This window comes from Apteryx rowi, unplaced genomic scaffold (genome assembly GCF_003343035.1).
Source record: "Apteryx rowi isolate R43461 unplaced genomic scaffold, aptRow1 scaffold_45, whole genome shotgun sequence".
Classification (NCBI taxonomy): Eukaryota; Metazoa; Chordata; class Aves; order Apterygiformes; family Apterygidae; genus Apteryx; species Apteryx rowi.
The window spans coordinates 471752-491649 of NW_020450705.1; the positions used below are offsets into that span (position 1 = coordinate 471752).

General features: G+C 36.9%; 1 protein-coding gene across 9 annotated transcripts in view; it reads left to right on the forward strand.

Moving 5' to 3' along the window:
* The first annotated feature begins 3801 nt into the window (after window positions 1–3801).
* The window catches only part of PHTF1 (putative homeodomain transcription factor 1), a 30520-nt gene continuing 14423 nt past the window's right edge, over window positions 3802–19898 (forward strand). For 5 of the 9 annotated variants that reach the window (XR_003255436.1, XM_026077265.1, XM_026077263.1 and 2 more), the window contains exons 1-6: window positions 3802–4503; window positions 10700–10837; window positions 11261–11403; window positions 12361–12528; window positions 13510–13618; window positions 15007–15279. Coding sequence is in view for 8 of the 9 variants with exons in the window: in XM_026077265.1 (XP_025933050.1) it covers window positions 3880–4503; window positions 10700–10837; window positions 11261–11403; window positions 12361–12528; window positions 13510–13618; window positions 15007–15279 (1455 nt within the window). In the remaining variant the exon portion in view is untranslated. Of the gene's footprint in view, window positions 4504–4731; window positions 4852–5333; window positions 5684–10699; window positions 10838–11260; window positions 11404–12360; window positions 12529–13509; window positions 13619–15006; window positions 15280–19898 lie in introns of all 9 variants that reach the window. The other 4 variants (XM_026077267.1, XM_026077269.1, XM_026077271.1 and 1 more) reach the window with 4 other exon arrangements.

Consider the following 19898-nt stretch of genomic DNA (forward strand, 5'->3'; position numbering starts at 1 on the left):
GGGCCCGGCTCGGCGCGCCGCGGCGGAGCCCCTCGCTCGGGCACCGGCTCCGGCTCGGCCTCGCCGCCTGGCAGGGGCGGGGAGGGGGGAGAGAACTGCGTCTCTGCTTGCTGTCTCCCGGGAGCCCCGAATATGTCTAGGCATATATAAATACACATCCGCACGTCTGTGTAGAAGCCGCGGCTCTAGTAGTCCGTGCTGTTCCCTCGCGCGGCTGTGGCGCGACGCGCTCCGCTTCGGGGCTGAGCCCAGGTGTGCGCAGCGGGGGCCCGGGGGGCACATCCTCTCTGCCCCGGCAAGGGCAGCTCCCTCGTCGCTGCTCTTCAAAGCTGTTGTGCTGTTCAGAATTGCTTTTCTCACGGGTTACAAAAAATGCGAGTGTTTTGCTAGTAAAACTTTCTTCCTGTTGTGCTTGTGTTAATATATACTAGAACTGAGAAGCAGCCAGTTTCTTTAATAAATGCCCTGAAGTTTCTCAAATAGGGAAGGCCAGAATTTCTGTACTGAAGGTTTTTTGTTTTGTTTTTTTGTTCTTTCTTACAGTACAAAATAACTATTTTGGTTGTGCTCACAAATCTGTGATAGTAAAAATCCTCTTGGAAATCAGTGTAGGCAATCATTAAAGCTGCTGCAATAGAGATACTATATTGTGAATTATGTTCTAGGAGTATATGCGAAGATATTGTGCCAAAGTAATCAAAGGTGCATGTGCTTATAAAAGAAAGTTAGGCTTATAGGGTAAACGGTAGCTAGTGCTTTGGGGGAAACAGAAGTTGTGGAGAGATCTTAGTAGATTGGGAATGCCACTGTACAGCACTTCTCAGCCAGTGACTAAATGAGTGTGTGTGTGCGTGCTTTTTTATGGAGTCTTAAACACTGTTAAACTTACCAGCTGAATTCCAAATTTGCCAAAGAAAGCTGTTTTTCTTTCTTTTACTGTCTCTCACTATCAGTTTCTATTTCCATATGTAGTCTAACTTAGCTGTCTATTTCTGTGTACAATATTTCTATCTTAGGCTGCAGGTGCCAGTGAACATTTCTAATGTTTTTGTTGATGTTAATAGTGATGCTAATAAGTTTGATTGCATGATGTCTGATAAACTAGCTGAGTTACTGGCACTGCTGTCATTCTACTTCATTGTGAGAGCCCATATGTCAGCCGATAAGCTGGCTATAGACTTTTTTCTACTTGTATTTGAGGTACTAAAGGTTGTCTGTTCACTTAAAGGAATAATCTAAAACTAAGTCTCCTTCCAGACTGTCAAGGCTTACTAAAATGCCGCTGTCTAGATTCACTTGCTACCAAGTCTACTCTCAATGTAGTAGGGGGACTCTGTTTTGTTGGATACAGCAGTGGAAGGTAGTCAGGATGGTTTCTATCCTGAAAATAGACCATAGTGTTCAATGGAAGTTCCACAGTACAAAGAGCACTAGGTTTATGTCTGATAAGAAGTATTAGGGAATGTTTTCAAACAGGAAGGTATTCTGCATTATAAGTAGTGCACATCTGAGGCTTTTAAATCGTATCTAAAATTAGAAATGGTTAAAATAAGACACATATTTCCAAGTTGATTTTTCAATATTATAACAAGGAGGTATTCCTAATACCTCTGTGGTGGTATAAAACTCATGTAGTTTCAGCTTGGATTTTGAATCTCTGATCCCGCCAGAATAAAGATCTTCTTTGTGCAAATTGCATGTTCAATGAAGTTAGTAAGGCAGTAGCTATACCTCAGAGCTTAGTGACTGGTAAGCTTATGCAAGCTTAACTTTTAAGATTCAACAGTAGCTTATTCAAAGAGCTGTTTCAGTTGTGTTATCAAAACAATTGATACAAACTTTTTTTCCTGATTTCCCTATCTGTAATATAAGAATAAGGACAGTTGCTATTTGTAAAGGTTAAGCATGACAGCGGTATCATGAAAACTTGTATTTCAGGTCCTGAGACAATTGTATAAAGTTAGTATTAAGCAATCAACTATTTCTTTGCTTCATGAGTAATTCTGTTCATTATGCCAGGCTGTTATGAAGGTCAACTGCCTTTACTAAAGAGCTCTGGGAACAAACTACTAATGATTGAGTTAAATACTGTGGTTAGACTGAATAACTTGAAGCTGTGTGAATTTACTATCTCTTCTTCTTATAGATCACAGTAGTAACATGTATTTTTCTCCAAGTACTGCAAGAGAACAAAAAAGGAATACAAACACCTGATGACTTTGCAGACAAAGAAAGTAAATTCAGCACATTGCCCACAGCACAGGGCTACAAACTTTAGCTGTGGCATCTTTTAGTCATATATTAATTCCCTTTAGCTGTCCTGATGATATGGCACTTGGTGTTTTATATGCATCAGTGGCATGAAATAGTCTTTTAATTCAAGCAGATTAAAATCCTGTTTTGGCACTTGAGGTTTTTTAAACAGCTGGGCAATCAAATTTCTAACTACCATTGTTATTAGCTACATTTTATTTGAACTAATTTTTAATTCTAAAAGATAAGCTACTAAACTACTGCATTTAGCCTGACAGAACTGGTTCTTTCTATTTTATCTCTAAAAACCTTCGGTCTTCTGACCTTTTGAAGGTTGATTAACCTTTAGGGAAAAGAAAAAACAAAAACCCTTAATTCCTAGCTCTGAATTAGCTAGGTAGCTAACTAGAAAACAATATTAAACTAGCAAGATAGCTGAAAACGTGGATGTGATGCTTCAGATCTTACTAACCTGTGTAAGAACAGAATGTGGTTTGACAGCAAATGTTACTATTTGGTTCCATCTGTACCAAATAGCATTTATTTGGTCACTCTGTGAATGTATTGGGTTTTTGAGCAAGCCACTAGCTGAAGACTGGATGCCTTAAGGTAGTGTTAAAGAACTACAAGGTCTGTCACCATTTTAATGGAGCAGATCTATAATGGGAGTTAAAAATGTTGTTATCTAATAGGCTTATGCCTATAAGGTGCGTGGTCAGTGTGAGGTCTTTCACCAGTTTGTTGCTTTCTGCTGTGCTTTCTCCTATTTGGGAACTGTCATAGGAGCCAGGAAGAGGGCCTTGAGGACTGTGCTGCCTAGAACCTGATCTTTTATCTAACCCTTAGTGTCCAAAGAATGATTGTGCTAATGTGTAATAAGATTCCATGAGTAAACTTGGTACTGACTATTCATATTGTAAACATGATTTTATATATTTCACTTACCAAAAGTGGCTGCTCAGCTTGACATGATGAAACTTAGTTTTGTTTAACAATATTTTTAGTGTCTTGGAAATACCAGTTGTAAGTCCTTATAGAAAAAGATCAGTGGTCTAAGTTTTTTGTTTTTTTTGCCAGGAATTCAACTGCTTTATATAATTTCCCCTTTAAATATCAGTAACAGTTATACCTCTTCAGTCGCACTCTGCTTTGCTTCTGTTATGCATCCAAAATTAGTGAGGTGTTCTGTAATGAAAGCAATGTTTAAATGTTACATGTACTTGCTTGTTTATCCTCCTTCCCTGGATGGCATTGACTTAAATGTCAGAAGTTAGTAATGTTTTGAACTGTAGACTCCTTTTAAAGATATTCTAACAAATCTCTAAAAATTGAAATATTCCTAAATTGGAATATTAAGCTTGAGTTTTGGGAAATTTTCTTAATTGGGGGCTTTTTTCATAATAACTAGATATACTACATCTTTTTGTATGATTAAAATCCCTTAAGCCAAAGGACAGAATATTGCCATTGGTCAGTCTTTGTGGGAATAGACAGCTTTAGGAAGTGGATGTCTCAAGTCTTCTTGGGTGAATATGCTGTAATTGCAGAACTCTAATCTTCTCTTTACTGTTGCTGCCAGAAATTCCAGATGAAAATGGCAAAACCCAGCGAGCTGACAGTCTTATTATGAAGAAGATAAAGAAAAAAAAGAAAAAGAAACACCGTGAAGATATGAGGGGAAAACGCCTGAAGATGTATAACAAAGAAGTGCAGACAGTTTGTGCTGGACTCACTCGCATTGACAAAGAGACTCTGACTCAAGGACAGTGTGACAACTTGGAAGTGAACAAGGAATCCTTCAGGTATCTGAAGGATGAGCAGCTCTGCAGACTGAATTTGGGTATGCAGGAATATCGAGTACCCCAGGGAGTACAAACACCATTTGTGACTCACCAGGAGCATTCCGTTCGCAGCAGCTTCTTGAAAACTGGCACTAAATTTAGTAACTTCATTCATGAAGAACATCAGTCTAATGGTGGCGCTCTGGTCCTTCATGCTTACATGGATGAACTCTCATTTTTGTCTCCAGTGGAGATGGAGAGATTTGCAGAAGAGTTTCTTGCTTTGTCGTTCAGTGAAAATGATAAAAATGCAGCTTACTATGCCCTAGCCATAGTACATGGGGCAGCTGCTTATTTACCAGACTTCCTGGATTACTTTGCTTTTAACTTTCCTAACACTCCAGTGAAAATGGAAATTTTGGGCAAGAAGGACATTGAAACAACAACAATTTCAAACTTTCACTCTCAGGTAAGAACTGTTTAAAGTTGTGCAAATTAAACAGCATCTGGATGTGATTAATCTCATTAATCCAGAGTGGTGATGGCATAAGAGGGGCATAAAAGAGGTGGTCTGACAAAGTATAGAAGCACTTCTGAGGCATGAGGGTTTTCTCTCTAAGATGAAAAATGATGATGCTGGGACTTCTACTGTGCTGCTTATTACTGTTTCTACCTGAAGTTATTTTGTGCTCATCAGTAACTGCTGAATCAGACTTCAGACACTGCTAACTCTGACTAGTAGAAAGGCCTCTGCTGATCTTGCAGGCTTTCATTTTACTTGTTCATCTTGAGAGAACACTGACACTGTTCAAAATGGGTGAGTCTGTATTAACAGTTCCCTAAATTGAAGTGTGTGTGGGGAAATGTTAGTATTTTCAATAGATCTAGCTCTTGCAATAACTTTACTTTCTGGGTTTCAGTATATCAGGCACAATAAGCTTTTTAATAACATCTTCTGAATTCTATTAGTAGCTGCTGCTGGGTATTACTTAGTACTAAAACTTTAGAGAAATAGTTGGGATTTATTAATTGGTCTTGGAAAGGCTTTCACATCATAAACTGCCTTGCTTTTTCACAGTAGGCTTAAAATATTCTGAAGACTTCATAGGATAACAACACTTTCATCCTTAGTTTTAAAAAAAGAAAAACCTCAGTTGAAAGCTATTCTCTCCAGACTCAAATTCCCAAATTTTCAAACTGTATCTCTGACTTAAATTGATGCAGCACTAATAGCCAAGTTAATTTCAAGATTCTTATATGAAAAACCCTTGCATTTTTTTTTTACTGTTCTGTCATTAGGCTTGGAAGTATCTGTGAACATGCAGCAACATTCCAGTTCTTAAATGTTTAGATAAATTTGTTACAGATAGAACAAAATCTCTTCCTGCTCAGTCTGGTCTGAGAACAGATTCAAACCATTGCTTACTTCTTTAGTCTTTTAAAAGAAGTTGTTAAGGTCTTGAATACTGATTCACCTGTGAGAAAGAAAGACTTAAAACTCTCTACTGTAGTACTGTTGGAACAGCCCTTCTTTAGCAACAGATTTTGGAAATGTGATAGTTCTGATGGGCTGTCTGGATCTCTTCAAAGTTCATGAAGTGCTCTTACAAGCAAGATCTGCACTGGAAAACATATTGCTTCATGGAAAGGTACTGTATAATAACTTGCAGAGGCTTTTAATACTTCCCAGAATTTCTTATAGATACCACTTAAATTGGTAATTATACTAGCCTTAGTTTTTGAGTTTGTATTTCATAATGGGTAGCTGCTACAGCACTTTTTAACAACTTTTATTTCATGAGTTAAATTCTCTAAACTGGCAGAGCTGCATCAGAGTGCACAGTACTCCAAAAACAGTGAGTATGCAAATTGTTCCTTATCAGCAAGAACACTTTTACAAAATACTCATCTCAACCTGTGCTCTAGACATGCTGCTTGTCAAGAGGTTAGGTTTTTTAAGTCTTCTGTATTAGTCATATATATCATGTTCTTTAGCATATTGGTTACATTCTAACTTACTTGGAGTACATGTAACAGCTCTCTGAATGGCTAAACAGTACCAACCAGAGATGTAACAATTAAGTTTTTTCCTGGCTAATGGTCTTGGTCTTGTGAACATGAATAGCTTGTACTAGAAGTTTGTATGTGTGGAATGTATGGTAATGAATAAGAGGCTTCACTAGGTTGTATTCTACTCTGGTATTTCAATTTTAAGTGCTGTCTAAACTTGATCAAGATTGAATCATGACATTAGTTTCAGTTAGGCTAAAACACCTCTCTAAATCCAGCTCCAGCATGACCTGATTAATCCTCTATGGCTGAAGTATGTTAGTGTGATTCATGCAATAAACAAATGTGTAGAGGTACAGCTGTCACAACTCTGCTGTTAAAAAGACAGCTGAAGCATGAGTCTTTAGAGAATGGATGATGCTAAAATATCTCATTTAAAGATCCATTGAAATTGATGGTGGATTCAACTATGGTAGCTGCATTGTGTTAAAACTCCAGCTGAGTCTTGAAAGCTAGCTCATCTTAAAATACAAGGCTAAAATGCTCTACATAAGAGCATAGGCAGGATAAGTCTAGGTATTTTACTTCAAAACAAATAGGTGGTTCTTCATCTTAGAACTGATCTGCAGTACTGCCATTCCTTTGCAGCATTGCTGAAGAATGAACAAACAGGCTGAGCTTAGCAGAAGAACTTTTGAACCTGGCTCTATGAAAAATTGTAGAATACAAAAATACATTATAGAACATCATAGCTCTGCAGATTAATCATGCTATAGGAATGTCGTATGCAGTATGCTCAGTTAAGTGTTTTGTTTTTTAAGTCAAACCTGAATGTTTGCTTTACTGAACCAAACTGGCAAGAGGATTTCAAGTACTATGTATTCTTGAGTCCTGGAGGCTTGGTGTTGAGAAATCAGAATACTTTGGTCTGTAAACTGCAAGTCCAAAAGTTAACTTGACTTCTGGCTTGTACAACATTCAGCTGTTTCTTGCATAGTTGCCAGATCTGGAATCCTGATCACACATAAATTAAACTGAGTATCAGTAGCAGGTGTCTCCCGTTTAAAGTAAGGACCTTATTCTGGAAGACTTCACAAAATCTAGTGATACTTATCTTACTTGCAGGGTGAATTCATTCTCAGGGCAATGAGAACAATGTAAACTCCATTAACTGTGTTTCCTATCTGTGCATTAATATGGACTAGTATTTGGGTATTTGTTACTACATATAATAAAGCATTCCAACTTGTATTTTTACACTCAAAAGATATTATACCCTGTATGGCTTCTGTACATTAAAATACTTACTAAGCTTGAGTGTTCTCTGGGTTTTTTTGCTTGCTCTGGCTCACTTGTTCCAATGTTAAGTGCTAAAGATAAGCTTCAGTTTGGAGCTATTCACTTGCACTAAGAGCTTTCAAGACTCAAATCACTGAGAACAGCAATTTGTAAGCTTATTTCACAATAAGGGCATACTTTAATTTGAAAGTTCTTGGCAGTGCAGCTTGAACAATATTTTATATTTCCTCATCAGTTGTCTCAGTACAATTGCTTCTATGGCTACACAGTGAATGGGAATATATCAAGACTTGAAAAACCCCTTCTACCTTTTTTTCTCAAAGAATCTGATCAGCTGCCTATTCTGTTTTGCTATATGGTCCAAAGAACAGTTAACTGTCACAGCTGAGTAGGTTCTGGGAACAGGCCAGGAAAGAGTTGGGGGAAGTAGGTTTGCGTAAACTGATATTGCTGCTGGGAAGGAAGTGGGAGAAGCAGCAAACAGAGGATAGTAGGATAAGTTCTCCCATTCTTGCAGCATGCTGTCAGATAAAGTTACAATCAATATTCTTGAGAGCTTTGGTTAATGAACCATATCACAGCTTGGTTGTCTGCCCTCTTAACTTTTTAACTCCTGAACAAAAGCTTTCTTATGCTGGATGGGCAACTTAATTTTTTTACGGAAGCTATCAAAGTATAAAATGAAGAAATCGTGCATCTGTGCTGCAAACTTCATTTGGTGTATCACTTACAAGCAATGTAAACAATGTATGGTCATATGGAAGTAGCTGACAGGTTTTGGACAAACACACAAACCTTGCTGCAATGGCCTGTCACACTGTCCTTGTTTCCTTCGCTTATGTTGTAAATAGTAAGCCTTCTTGTATTCTTTCTTCCTCACAGCAGAGTGTTTGTGTGGTTAGCTATTAGTATGTCAGGTCAGCTATGATGTTATTAATGACCCCTTGGTTCATGCTTCTGTTTAGAGAAATTTCTCAACTTCATTTGTTTCAAGCTTATGCCTCATCTGTGTGCATTCTTCCTTCCATATAGAGGTATACTGCTTGCTTGACCCTTCATGAGGTAGGGGTCTGAATTATCTCAGTAATCTACAACTACCAAAACTGTCACTTCTCGAGGAAAAATTGATGCTGCCTACTTCTGCTGTTACTCAAGTGTGGGAAACACTTAAAACACTGCTAGGCACATCATTCAAATGCCATAAAATGTCTCAAGAAAAACTGAAGACCTAATTTTAATTATACCTATAGCTTAACTTTTAGTGGGAGATAGCAAAGTTCTTGGAAAGAATTGGATAAAGATACTAAAACTTAGGTCTGATCAAACCATTGCAATGAAGGTGCTGTGGTAATGAACTGTTCTTGCAGCCATGTAAACTGGAATAACTTAGGCTAGGTTCATAAACAAGAATCACACTTAAAAAACTAAAAATGAGGAACTTTATGAAAAAAGTCCCAGTGGATATAATACAGTGTATATACACCTTGAAGTGTTAGAAAAACCTAGGTAAACCTTGAAATTGTGGTGTTCCTTAAAGTACTCTTAGTGTCTGTCTCATTTCTAGCTCTTATTCTTTTCTATTTTTGCATCACATTCCAATGAATTAAATAAGCACTGTCAAAGTTTCTACTTTTTCATTCCCTTTGAAAGTGTTACCTATATTACAAGGAAAAACTGCATACGGTATTTACCCATCTGTTCTGACTTTCCTGACAAACAGCTGCAAAATACCAGTGAATCTCAGCAAGTGGTTTCAAGAGAGCATGCCTCATCTGGAAGTGGTCCATCTCCATTTACTTTAATAGCACTAGGCAGCTGCATAAATTTAACTGGCTTAAGGACTTTAGTTCTCCTGTTACTGCAAAGCAATAGTCTAATACTACAGTTTTCCAGTACTACTGTTCTGAAATTCTTTTGAGGTAGCTGGTGAAGTTATTCCACCTTATTGACATTAGGTAGGAACCTTAGCCTGAAAGGTGCTAATAGGATTTGGAGACTTTCACTTGGGTTGCTAATTCTCTTGGCTGTTGGCCTGTGAGGATAGTGTCTAGTTCATAAAAATCAGTACTGTCAAAACCAGAAAGTGAGTGTATGCTCATTAAGCTGCTGCTGATAGTCTTGATGGACTTGAAAGTAGAGTGCTTGAACTACACAGTGAAGCTCCTGTGAGTGACTTAGAATGTAACCTTCTGTATATGCAAGTAGAGGTGATGTGATGCAGCAAGTAGCTCAGGGCTGAGAAATAAAGCCAAATGTGGAATGATCTTTGGTTCTACTTAGGTTTTAATTAAAAAATAGGTGTAGGTAATCAACACAAACTGCATATCTATGAAAATAAGAAAGAGGGACTCTGGAAATAGGAGTGAGCTAAACTCCTATAATTAAGAAGTTAAATATCTATGCTTGCTGCTAGAGGATAAAATCACAGCAGTAACTGCAATTCTTGCTTTATTAATCTGGCTTCATTAAACTTTAACAGCTTCACATAGCTGTTAAACTATGTCATAATTTGTTGGCCAAAAACTAAAAAAAAGCAACTCAAAAAAAAAAAAAGCTGCTACATATATACATACCTTCTGTAACTCCATTTGTAGATATATTGCATCATGCTTACTATATACCACTATAAACTGCAAATTTCCAAATACCCTTTGGTCCTTCTTACCTCTCCCACCTGGTGTCATGGAGATTGGGTATCACTTTTTAACACTAGAACCATTTGAACATGGAGAGGCTGTTAAAGGATAATGAAAGGTTCAGAGACAGAATTGGAAATACAAAATAGACTAATCATGGCAGAATTTCTGATCTTTTAAGATTGGGTTGCTACTGCAACTATGTACTCTGTGGCTATACGGCATATTATAGCTGCAGGCCATAAGAAGAGACTAGACAACACTGTAATCTTGCTAGGTGCTCTCCTGTATGAGCAAGTAAAGTTTACAGATGACCCAAGAAAACAGGACATTCTGTGCTCCAGAGGTGGTCAAAAAACAGTCTCAGTCAGATTAAAGTGTTTCTGGCCACACCTGTGACAACAGGTTATATCAGAAGATAATCCCAGAACTTTTGTGGTTTAACACCAAGATGAACACCTGAGCACTAGATTTCTAGTTAGATCTTTCATTTCCTCAGTTTCCTGTACAGCTTTGTGTATGCGAATATCAGAGCTGCTGCATGGGACATTCTGAGCAGTCTTTTCACATATTCCCAAAGACATCTCTTTAAAATATGTAGATGAGTCTTAGAGTTGGATGGAGACTCAGCTGTGGCCTGGTGCATTGTATTAATAACTTTTAATTTCCTGTAACAGAACTAAAGCTGTGATGGTATTCTTTTCCTTTCTGGCCACTCAGGTCAATCGAACGTACTGCTGTGGAACCTACAGAGCAGGACCAATGCGGCAGATCAGTCTTGTTGGAGCAGTAGATGAAGAAGTCGGGGACTACTTCCCAGAATTTCTAGATATGTTAGAAGAATCTCCATTTCTGAGAGTAAGCAGTAACTTGTAATGTTCTCTTTGAAGTGCTATTGATATTTTAACAATTACTAAAACTCAGATATTTCCAAGTAATTAGAAACCTTAAAGCCAATTTCTCCATTGATACACTCATCATTTGGGCTACTGAAGATGGTGGTACATTCTTTCCTCTGTCCAAATGAAAGGTACTGAACTAATGGAATACCTATATAAATTATTCAAAAACTAAAATATGGTTGTTCATGTCATACATACTATATAATGACCTACTTTCCTAGCAACTAAGTTTGATAAGCTTAGCTTAAAATATATTTTACCTCTCGGAACTTGCATCAGTTTCTATACAATTCTTGACAATGAGTTTAAACCAGTTTTACTAAAGGCATTATTTAATTTATCCATCTTACTCAGTGTTTTGTGTTCTGTTTTGTTGTAGATGACTTTGCCCTGGGGTACTCTTTCTAGTCTCAGACTTCAGTGCAGGTCACAAAGTGATGATGGTCCCATAATGTGGGTGAGACCAGGAGAACAGATGATTCCAACAGCTGATATGCCAAAATCACCATTCAAACGGCGCCGGTAACATTTTGGTTTCCTTTACTTATTAATGGAAAAACAGCAGTTATATCTGTTTTAGATTTGAGAACAAAAACTAAGCATTTACATGCAATTAGTTCTTCAGGAGGCTAATTCACAACTTAGCTTATTTTCATTCCTGTTTAAAATTGGCTTAGTGAATTAAGTCAAATGTGTTATTTATGATGGTTATATTATTTCACTGCTTTTCATAGCAATGCATCCTAGATCAATGCTTTCTTGATATAATAACCTCCTGTTACCCTTCAGTAACTTTTTTTTAATTCATCCATTTTCTGTGAGAAGAACTAATTAGGTGGTAGGAATGGGTGAGATGCTCTAAAACAGTAGAGCTCCTTAGACCATTAAAGTCACATCTTAATGTTAGTACATAAGTAGTTGCAGTACTGTCTGCTTCTCCAGGAAATATTGTGGGATGTGTGTACGTGTGCCTGTGTATGTGTGTATATATGTATATATGCACACACATATATATACACACATATATGCATGTGTGCGCACAAACACTTGATATCTTTCTCAGAATGAGTACTGTCTATGGCTAATTTTAGGAGACAAAGAATTGGAAGCATAATCTAATTGTTAATTTGTGCAGAATATCTGAAGGTACTCCCAAATAACTTCAGTAACTGTTAAAATAGCTCAATTTTACATGTCATTAAATTTATAGAAGAATTCTTTCAGCTCAAAGGAACAAAATTTATTTTTTGGTGACTAGATTTCTGTTCTGTAAAGTTTGCTCTCATAACCTGAATTGTACATAGCTGTGTTTGCTCAATCTTTTATTGTCAGACACCTGGAATAAATCAAAGGGAAAGGTTTTGATCTTAGATTTTGAAGCCTACAGGAAACAACATTTAAAAAGATTATTTTAAACAAGTACTTATTTTTCTGAGTAGTCTGAAACATCTTTCAGTATGTCTTTTGATTATGTTGTAGATCAATGAACGAAATAAAGAATCTCCAGTACCTACCTCGGACCAGTGAGCCCCGTGAGGTTCTTTTTGAAGACAGAACAAGAGCTCACGCTGATCACGTGGGTCAAGGATTTGACTGGCAGAGTACAGCTGCTGTAGGTGTTCTGAAGGCTGTACAGTTTGGGGAATGGTAAGTGCAACTGAAATAACTATTCTAGTGGGAGGGGGAAATTCTAAACATTCTCTCTTAAAAAAAGAAAGTTCCCTGGAAAACAAGCCTAACTAAAGAAAGCATTCAAACCTTGTAACAAGGTAAATGCTGTCTAGAGCTTGAAAAATGTAAACTACTTATCTATTATTTTTCCTCCCTTTTAGAGGCACTACAAAAGTTGTAACAGCAGTTTGTAGAGAATTTTAGTGACATACAAAATAAGCCCCAAAATACCATATTCAGGCCATCATCTGTGATCTTTTCCTGAATAGTTATGTTAATGCTAACTTCCATAAATTGACCAATCTAACTTGATTAATTTCAAAGCTATAATGCTTTCTCATTTCATGTACCCATGACATTGCTCTTGTCCTTGCACAGAAAAAATTCTAAATTACAGACTTGCAACATTGTTATTTCTAACAATTACAGTAGAAATTGGATAGCATCATCAGCAATCTCATTAGATTTGAATATGAGTAAAAGGTGCCAAAACTTCCTTTACTCTGGTTCACAGTCATTGGACAAAGAGAGCTGATAAATATTGTCCTCATCATTTCAGCTTCAGAGTGCCACATAATTATTTTACATTTTTCCTTTAATATGGAAATGTTGGTCCAATTACAGAATCGAAGAATTAAGGCAAATTGTGGCTCTGAGAACATAACAGTAAACTTTATTAGAATGGCAATTTGAACCTAGTTCTCTGACGTTTTAGTACAGTATTTGTCCACAAAAACATAACTTCTGCTGCACATGCATTAAGGAAAAAAACAAAATGAAAACAGAAATCTATTATACCTCCTTTCCTAAATAACTGTATTTATTGAGAAGCAATGAGACTTCATGCCCAGTTGCAAATCAAACTAGCTACTTTGTTCAGTGAAACACTTTGAAAGAGCTATAATTCTCTATAACTCAAATACTTTAAAAATTCCTGGAATTCTCATCTCTTTCTAGGAGTGACCAGCCTCGCATAACCAAAGATGTGGTTTGTTTTCACGCTGAAGATTTCACTGATGTTGTGCAGAGACTTCAGCTGGATCTGCATGAACCTCCAGTGTCACAGGTATTGAATCTTCCCTGGTGACAGCTCATTCTTAATATTTTGAAAGTAGTTTCTGATAGTTTTCAGGTTCACTGTATATCCAACCCTTTTGTATCCTCAGCAGCCCTTAGTTCTCAGGTCTGTAAAGCAATTACCTTTCTCACATTGCTTTGCACCAAGCTGGGATTTATGCTGTGAGTCCCTTTGTATTCTTTTGTCATTTTCCTCTCAAAATCTAAATTCAATTCAACACATGCAGCTTTTTTAGTTACATGGTTATGATAACTGAGTTACCTGTGACCAGCAGGCCCTCACAGAGCAAAAAACATTATTCAGGATAAAGGCATTACAAAGAAAGTGTTCTGTAAAAAAAATATACAGCACCGTGTTTTCTAGCATAAATACATATTTTGCGTATAAGATTCTGGTAGGTATGGTATTTACTAGTTGAGTCCAATACAAATGACTTTCCTGCTTCCATCCCAGATATCCAGGTTATAACTATACACTTTGAAATTATCTGATGGGCTTCTTGGCCCAGAACAAACTAATCTGTGTTTTTTGTTCCATTGGATGATTTTTCCACATTTTTTTAACTTGCCTTAGAGGTTGCAATGATTGTTACAAGTACCTTTGGCACTGGAATTTCAACTTTTATACCATATCAGTGCCTTTAAACACTCACATGTCCATGACATCTCACATCTCGGCATTATGCTTGCTGAACGTTTTGTACTTTTAAGCAATTTTTTCAACAGCTTGTGGATATTCAATTGCTTTAAGTATACCTTTGACTTGATATCTTCTAGTACTGTTTTTGGATGGAGTTATTTCTAATGGCAGCAATGTGATTATTTGAGGATTATGAATTGCATGCACCGAACCTCTTTCTTCCTTAGCCTAGATTTAAGTAGGTCCCACCCATTTTTGGTATAAGAGGTCTATCTGGTATTTAAGTACTGGAGGCTGTTAGGTAGGTAGTTCCCTGATAGACAGTACTCCTGTACAGTGTCTAGCGTATGATATCTACTACAGGAACAATTATAAGTTAAGAAATTATGCATGCTTGTTTCTGCCTTTTACAATATGTTAGATTTTTTCTGATGTTATCTTAGAATGCAAAGGCGCCTGAACTCAGGCCTGTCTGCCAAAGCAATGCAGCCTCATGCTAAGCCTGTTTCTACCTGTAACTGTAGAATGCTCTTATTTTTTAATTGTCCTCTCAAAGATGTGCACATTATACAAGTTACAGTTAAGAAAGTGCACCATTCTCATGTAAAGGATTGAAATTGTACCCATTAAACAAACATTCTTACTTGGACACAGAATGTGATCAAAGTTAAGTGGATACTGAATTGTTTACCCTGAACAGAGCATACCACTAACTTTACCATCTTTCCTCCTCTCAGTGTGTTCAATGGGTGGATGAAGCCAAACTAAACCAAATGAGACGGGAAGGCATTCGCTATGCTAGAATTCAGTTGTGTGACAATGACATCTACTTCATCCCTAGAAATGTCATTCATCAGTTTAAAACCGTGTCAGCAGTCTGCAGCTTAGCATGGCACATAAGACTTAAACAATATCACCCTGTGGGGGAAACTTCTCAAAACGCAGAAAGCAATTCAAGCTTGAACAGTAGTGTTCCTGGAAAGACAGAGTCAGAAGACGAACCCCAATGTGTGAGTATAAAAATAGAGTCTGAAGAACCAGGCATAGAAATGCAGCTTACAACAGGGGTGCTCTCTTCCTCCTCCTCTTCTGTTTCTTCAATATCAGGACTTGTGCAACCAGATCAGGTGGCCCGGCCCCTTCCAGGTTTTAAAGTAGAGTCTGATCAGCAACACAATCCACAGGATCATACAGGCTCTTCTGTGTGATATGTATATAATCAAACATTTTTTAACAACTTTTTAAAATTTTGATGTGAAGTTATAGTTTTATAACTGGCTTATGTTTTATTGGAGAAATCTTGCCTATAATTCTATAAAGAAAGGTGACATTCCAAAATGTCAAGCATATCTTTTTTACACAGATTATGCAAAATTCAAGTTGTATTTTAACCCCTTAGTACAACCTGTAACAGTGGTCTACCACTTCTTTCTGTTTAAGTAAAGAGATATTCAATATCCCCCCAAAGTCAGAATGAAATTCCTCCAGGAGCATAAAATGATTGAACTACATTGGTCAGTGTTATTTCCCTACTTTTACTTTATCTCTAATCTTCACCATAAAGTGATGTTTTTGTAGACTTGCAAAGTGACTTTCCCATCTCATTTTAATTGCTAAAAGAGGAAGCACAGCACTTTTGATGATTTGTAATATTTTTGGTATGTCTGTTCTTGACATCCTAGTTTATATACAAGTTATTAGCTATAGAAGTTGATCTCTATTTCTTACAGTCCTACAAAGGGGATCTGTAAAATTAACTGAAGAAAGTGTCTGATCCTGTTGAAATGTAATGACTTACTGACCTAACACTTTTCATAGCACTGCTTATACTGTTTGGTGTGAGGATTTTGCTTCCAAAATACATCTTCCCAGAACATGATTGATTCTAGTGGCAAAATTAGAGAAGCTATTGGTAGTCTTGTGGAGGAAACTGCTATCTTTGAGCACTTTAAGGCTTTAAAATACTAACCAACTTGGCAGCTTGTTTTGACCAGGTCATAATAAATGTCCAATGGAACCACACTTTCCCTGGTACTGATGCACTTAATATAATAGCATTGAGTTGATGACTGACTTATACAGTAAGACTGTCCTTATTTTAGGAAGTTCTGTGTTACTATTTCACAATAAAGTATTATGGCATTGGACTGCTGTTTCCATGTGTAGCTTTTGGGTGCCCAGGTACTGTGGAAAATCAATGGCACATGCTAAATATGTAGTGTCAGCTATCAACAGTTTTTTTAAAAATCTTTCAATATTTCTGAATGTTAATGTGTAATCTGTATTTGACTTTCACTCACCCCATTTATAACTGTCCTTTCCAGTCATCAAAAGGAAAAATCCTGTCCTGTCCCTTCCTCCCTAACACCCTCTGCACATTTAGAGTACAAGCTGGGTTTTGGTGCAACTGAAGTTGTCTCCAGATAACTTTATTTGTTCTAATCCTCACTGGGGTAGGAAAGATTTGAAACACTATGTTAGACTAGACAAAAGCAAAGATGCTGTGTTAGTTCTGGATGCATCTTTTTAATATCAATTATTACTCTTCTCTTTATAAGGGTCTCTAAAATATGTTACTCTATTATAAATCTTACTTTGTGCAATATTGTTTGTGTAGGCTTTTATATACATATTAGCACCTCAGTGTAGAGGTCACTATTTTAAACTGATAGAAAAATAATCATCAGAAGATACTGCAGTGATTAGTTATAACCTGTATTACTCCTTATGTGTATGTATGTATTGTCTTCGGTACAAAAATGAGGACTAGGAAATATTTCAATTTAAAACTAATTTACAGATTGAAGTGGTAGTGACTTGTTTAGTAATCTGTGTAAATAAGGTGTTAGAATGGAAAGCTTTTATGATGAAAAGTAATGTGATTCACGCAGGGGTGTAATTTAATCTTAGCAGAAATTTTAGATGATCAAGACTGGTTCAGAAATGAGCCGTCTGTTCTCTGGTGTTTTTTTTCCACTTTTTATGTTGAGAGGAATTTCATAGCTTTAAGGGTTGTGCAAAGTAAAATTCCTCACAGGCAATAGTGGTTTCGGTTCATCCTTCATATTCAAAGATCGTATTACACAAGTATGTTCTTTCCTTTTTACAAAGTCTGCTAGTCTTCCAAGTGCCCATTTCCCTTCTCACATGTGCTATTCTTTGGTCATGTCAGTAGAGGGACATCAGTAAGGTGGCCATTCTTTGACAGCCAGCACTGTGTACAATCACTCAGGAATCGACAAATCTGCAGATCCTACAGTCATTCTGCCCACATATCTTTAAAGGCAGAATAACAGATTAAGAGCCACCATACACCAACTTGTCTGTATTATTTTAGAACTTGAAATAGAATGAAAACGGAATCAGTTGGAAGTCCTCTGTACGTTATAATATAATAGCATGTTTTTGAATGGATAAAGGAAGACAACTAGAGTGGCTCATGCTGCTTTTAAAACTGTAGCTTCCTTTAGTGAAATCTGTGACTACAGTCTGTCTGAAGTACTAGGAAAATGCTCTGACTTCTCTTTGGATGGAGGCAGATGACCTGTTGTATCATGCTCTCCTTATAGTCAGTTCAGTTACTAACTTAATATCTAATGTCAGATTTAAATATAGAAACGTATCTTCAAATGACTTGGGAGGATGATGCTAATACTATTCTAGAATATTTCTGTAAGATTGAGGCAGAGAGGAACAGACTTTATAAAAAGCTATGACCTTAAATACATTATCAACTTTGGTATGCTTAATCCAAAGTGACACACTGCTTTCAAACTCCACCTCAGATCTGAATATAAAGCATGGAGGGATTCCTTGTGAAGCTCATAGCCAGACTGTCTAGCCAGTGCTTCAAGATTCCTTCAACTGCACTGAAATCAAGCAGAGCAGAATTAGAATACCTTGATGTGAAAGATTCAAATGTTTTTGTGAATAACATGTGTGGAATACTGATTTCATAAGCTATAGCTATTTTAAAATGAAATAACAAGTTCAAGGCATTTAGTGTTTGCTGAGCAAAAACAAATCTCTGGCTAAGTCCACGTAAATATTTCTGAAAATATATCTCATGTTAAATAGATGGCTGTTTGATGAAATTCTCAGATTTCATAAAACATTTTACAGGTAGGGATAATCAAACTTTGGCAAACTTCTTAGGTTGTTTTAACAGTGCTCAGTTTTAACCTTCTGGATAGACACAAAAGAGTTTATAAATATCAGTTCACTGGTCAGTTACTGTAAATTGTCATTTCTCCTTTTGAGGATCTGCCCTGTGATATGTCTTTTCTTAACAACAAAAAATCTACAGTCTATAATTGATACCCAGGGAACACTCCTGCTTTATGCCCGAGACAACTGCTAGTTGACCAAGAACATAGTGCTCTGTCTATAAAGAGTGATCAGCTTTAAGCTGGAACTCAGGCTTTGACTTCTGTTTGAAATAAAGTGTTGTTGCTGAAAACAACTGTCATTTGGGATAAGGATGAGTGGATCAATTATGCTAGGAATGAACTAGCAAAATGCAATCTAAAGATGAAAGATCAGCTTCACATTCCTCTCTCCTTTAGACATGCTACAAGTCATTTTTGCAGGAACTTGACATACCTTAAGAGTAATTTATGAAACCGGACACCTGTCTCATTGCGATATTCTCTTCCAGGAAGGTGGGACACTGAGTGAAGTGTTCTCAGGGGATATATAATTCATGTTTTTCATAGGTATAGGTCTTGCCATACAGTTAAAGGGCTCTGTACTGTACTCGTGTCAGTTCTCCTACATGTTACAATTTGTCCAGAGGAACTAATGCTAATCATCAGAGCTTTTATCGTGGACATGAATTCAAGTCCTTCATCAGGCATGTCCTCCCATTTACAGGCCTGAATTGACTGAGTAATAAACTCCCCAAATCATAATTTCCTAGAAATGTTAAGTGTTTGTAGCCATATGTTTGTTTAAAGGGTGCAAGAAAAGAGGAATATTTGTCTTTACTCCCCCAAAAGTGACCTCTCTGACCTGAAAGCTTGTACTGTATATTCTTATGTTGGTCCAATTAGAAATCCCAACAATATTTTGGCCTTCCATCAATATACATAGTAGTTTTTAGAATGCAATAGCACATGTAGTTGAGAAGGTGTCTCTTACTGTGGCACTCTTGAATTGTGTTTAAAGAAATACATATGCTTCTAATTTCTTTGTACAACATGTAAAGAGATTTCTGTGTTGCTGTTTTTGTGATTTAATTTGATTTTGATTGGCAGCTAAGATTTTTCTGTGGTTTTAATTTATCTAAGGTCTTTGCCTCAGAGGACATGTACAATTGCCTGGAAGACTGTTTGCTTTGTGCGGCCTTAGTATATTTATTGACATTTAGCAAGTGTTTTAAAGAGGTTTTATAATGAGTAGTGTAAACAGGTAAAGCTCTAAAGCCTCTCTGTGAATACTCCTCTAACGCAGTGCATTTCTTTTAGTAGCTGACTGTACAAGAGTGTCAAACTGTTAAGCTATTTCTTTGTAAAATAGTCAAACGGAATGCATAGAATTTTTTCCTGTAAAGTATTTTTTTAATAAACAAAGTCTGATTTTTGTCCTTTACCTGGATGGCTGGCTATTGCTGTTGTACAGCCGCCGCGGT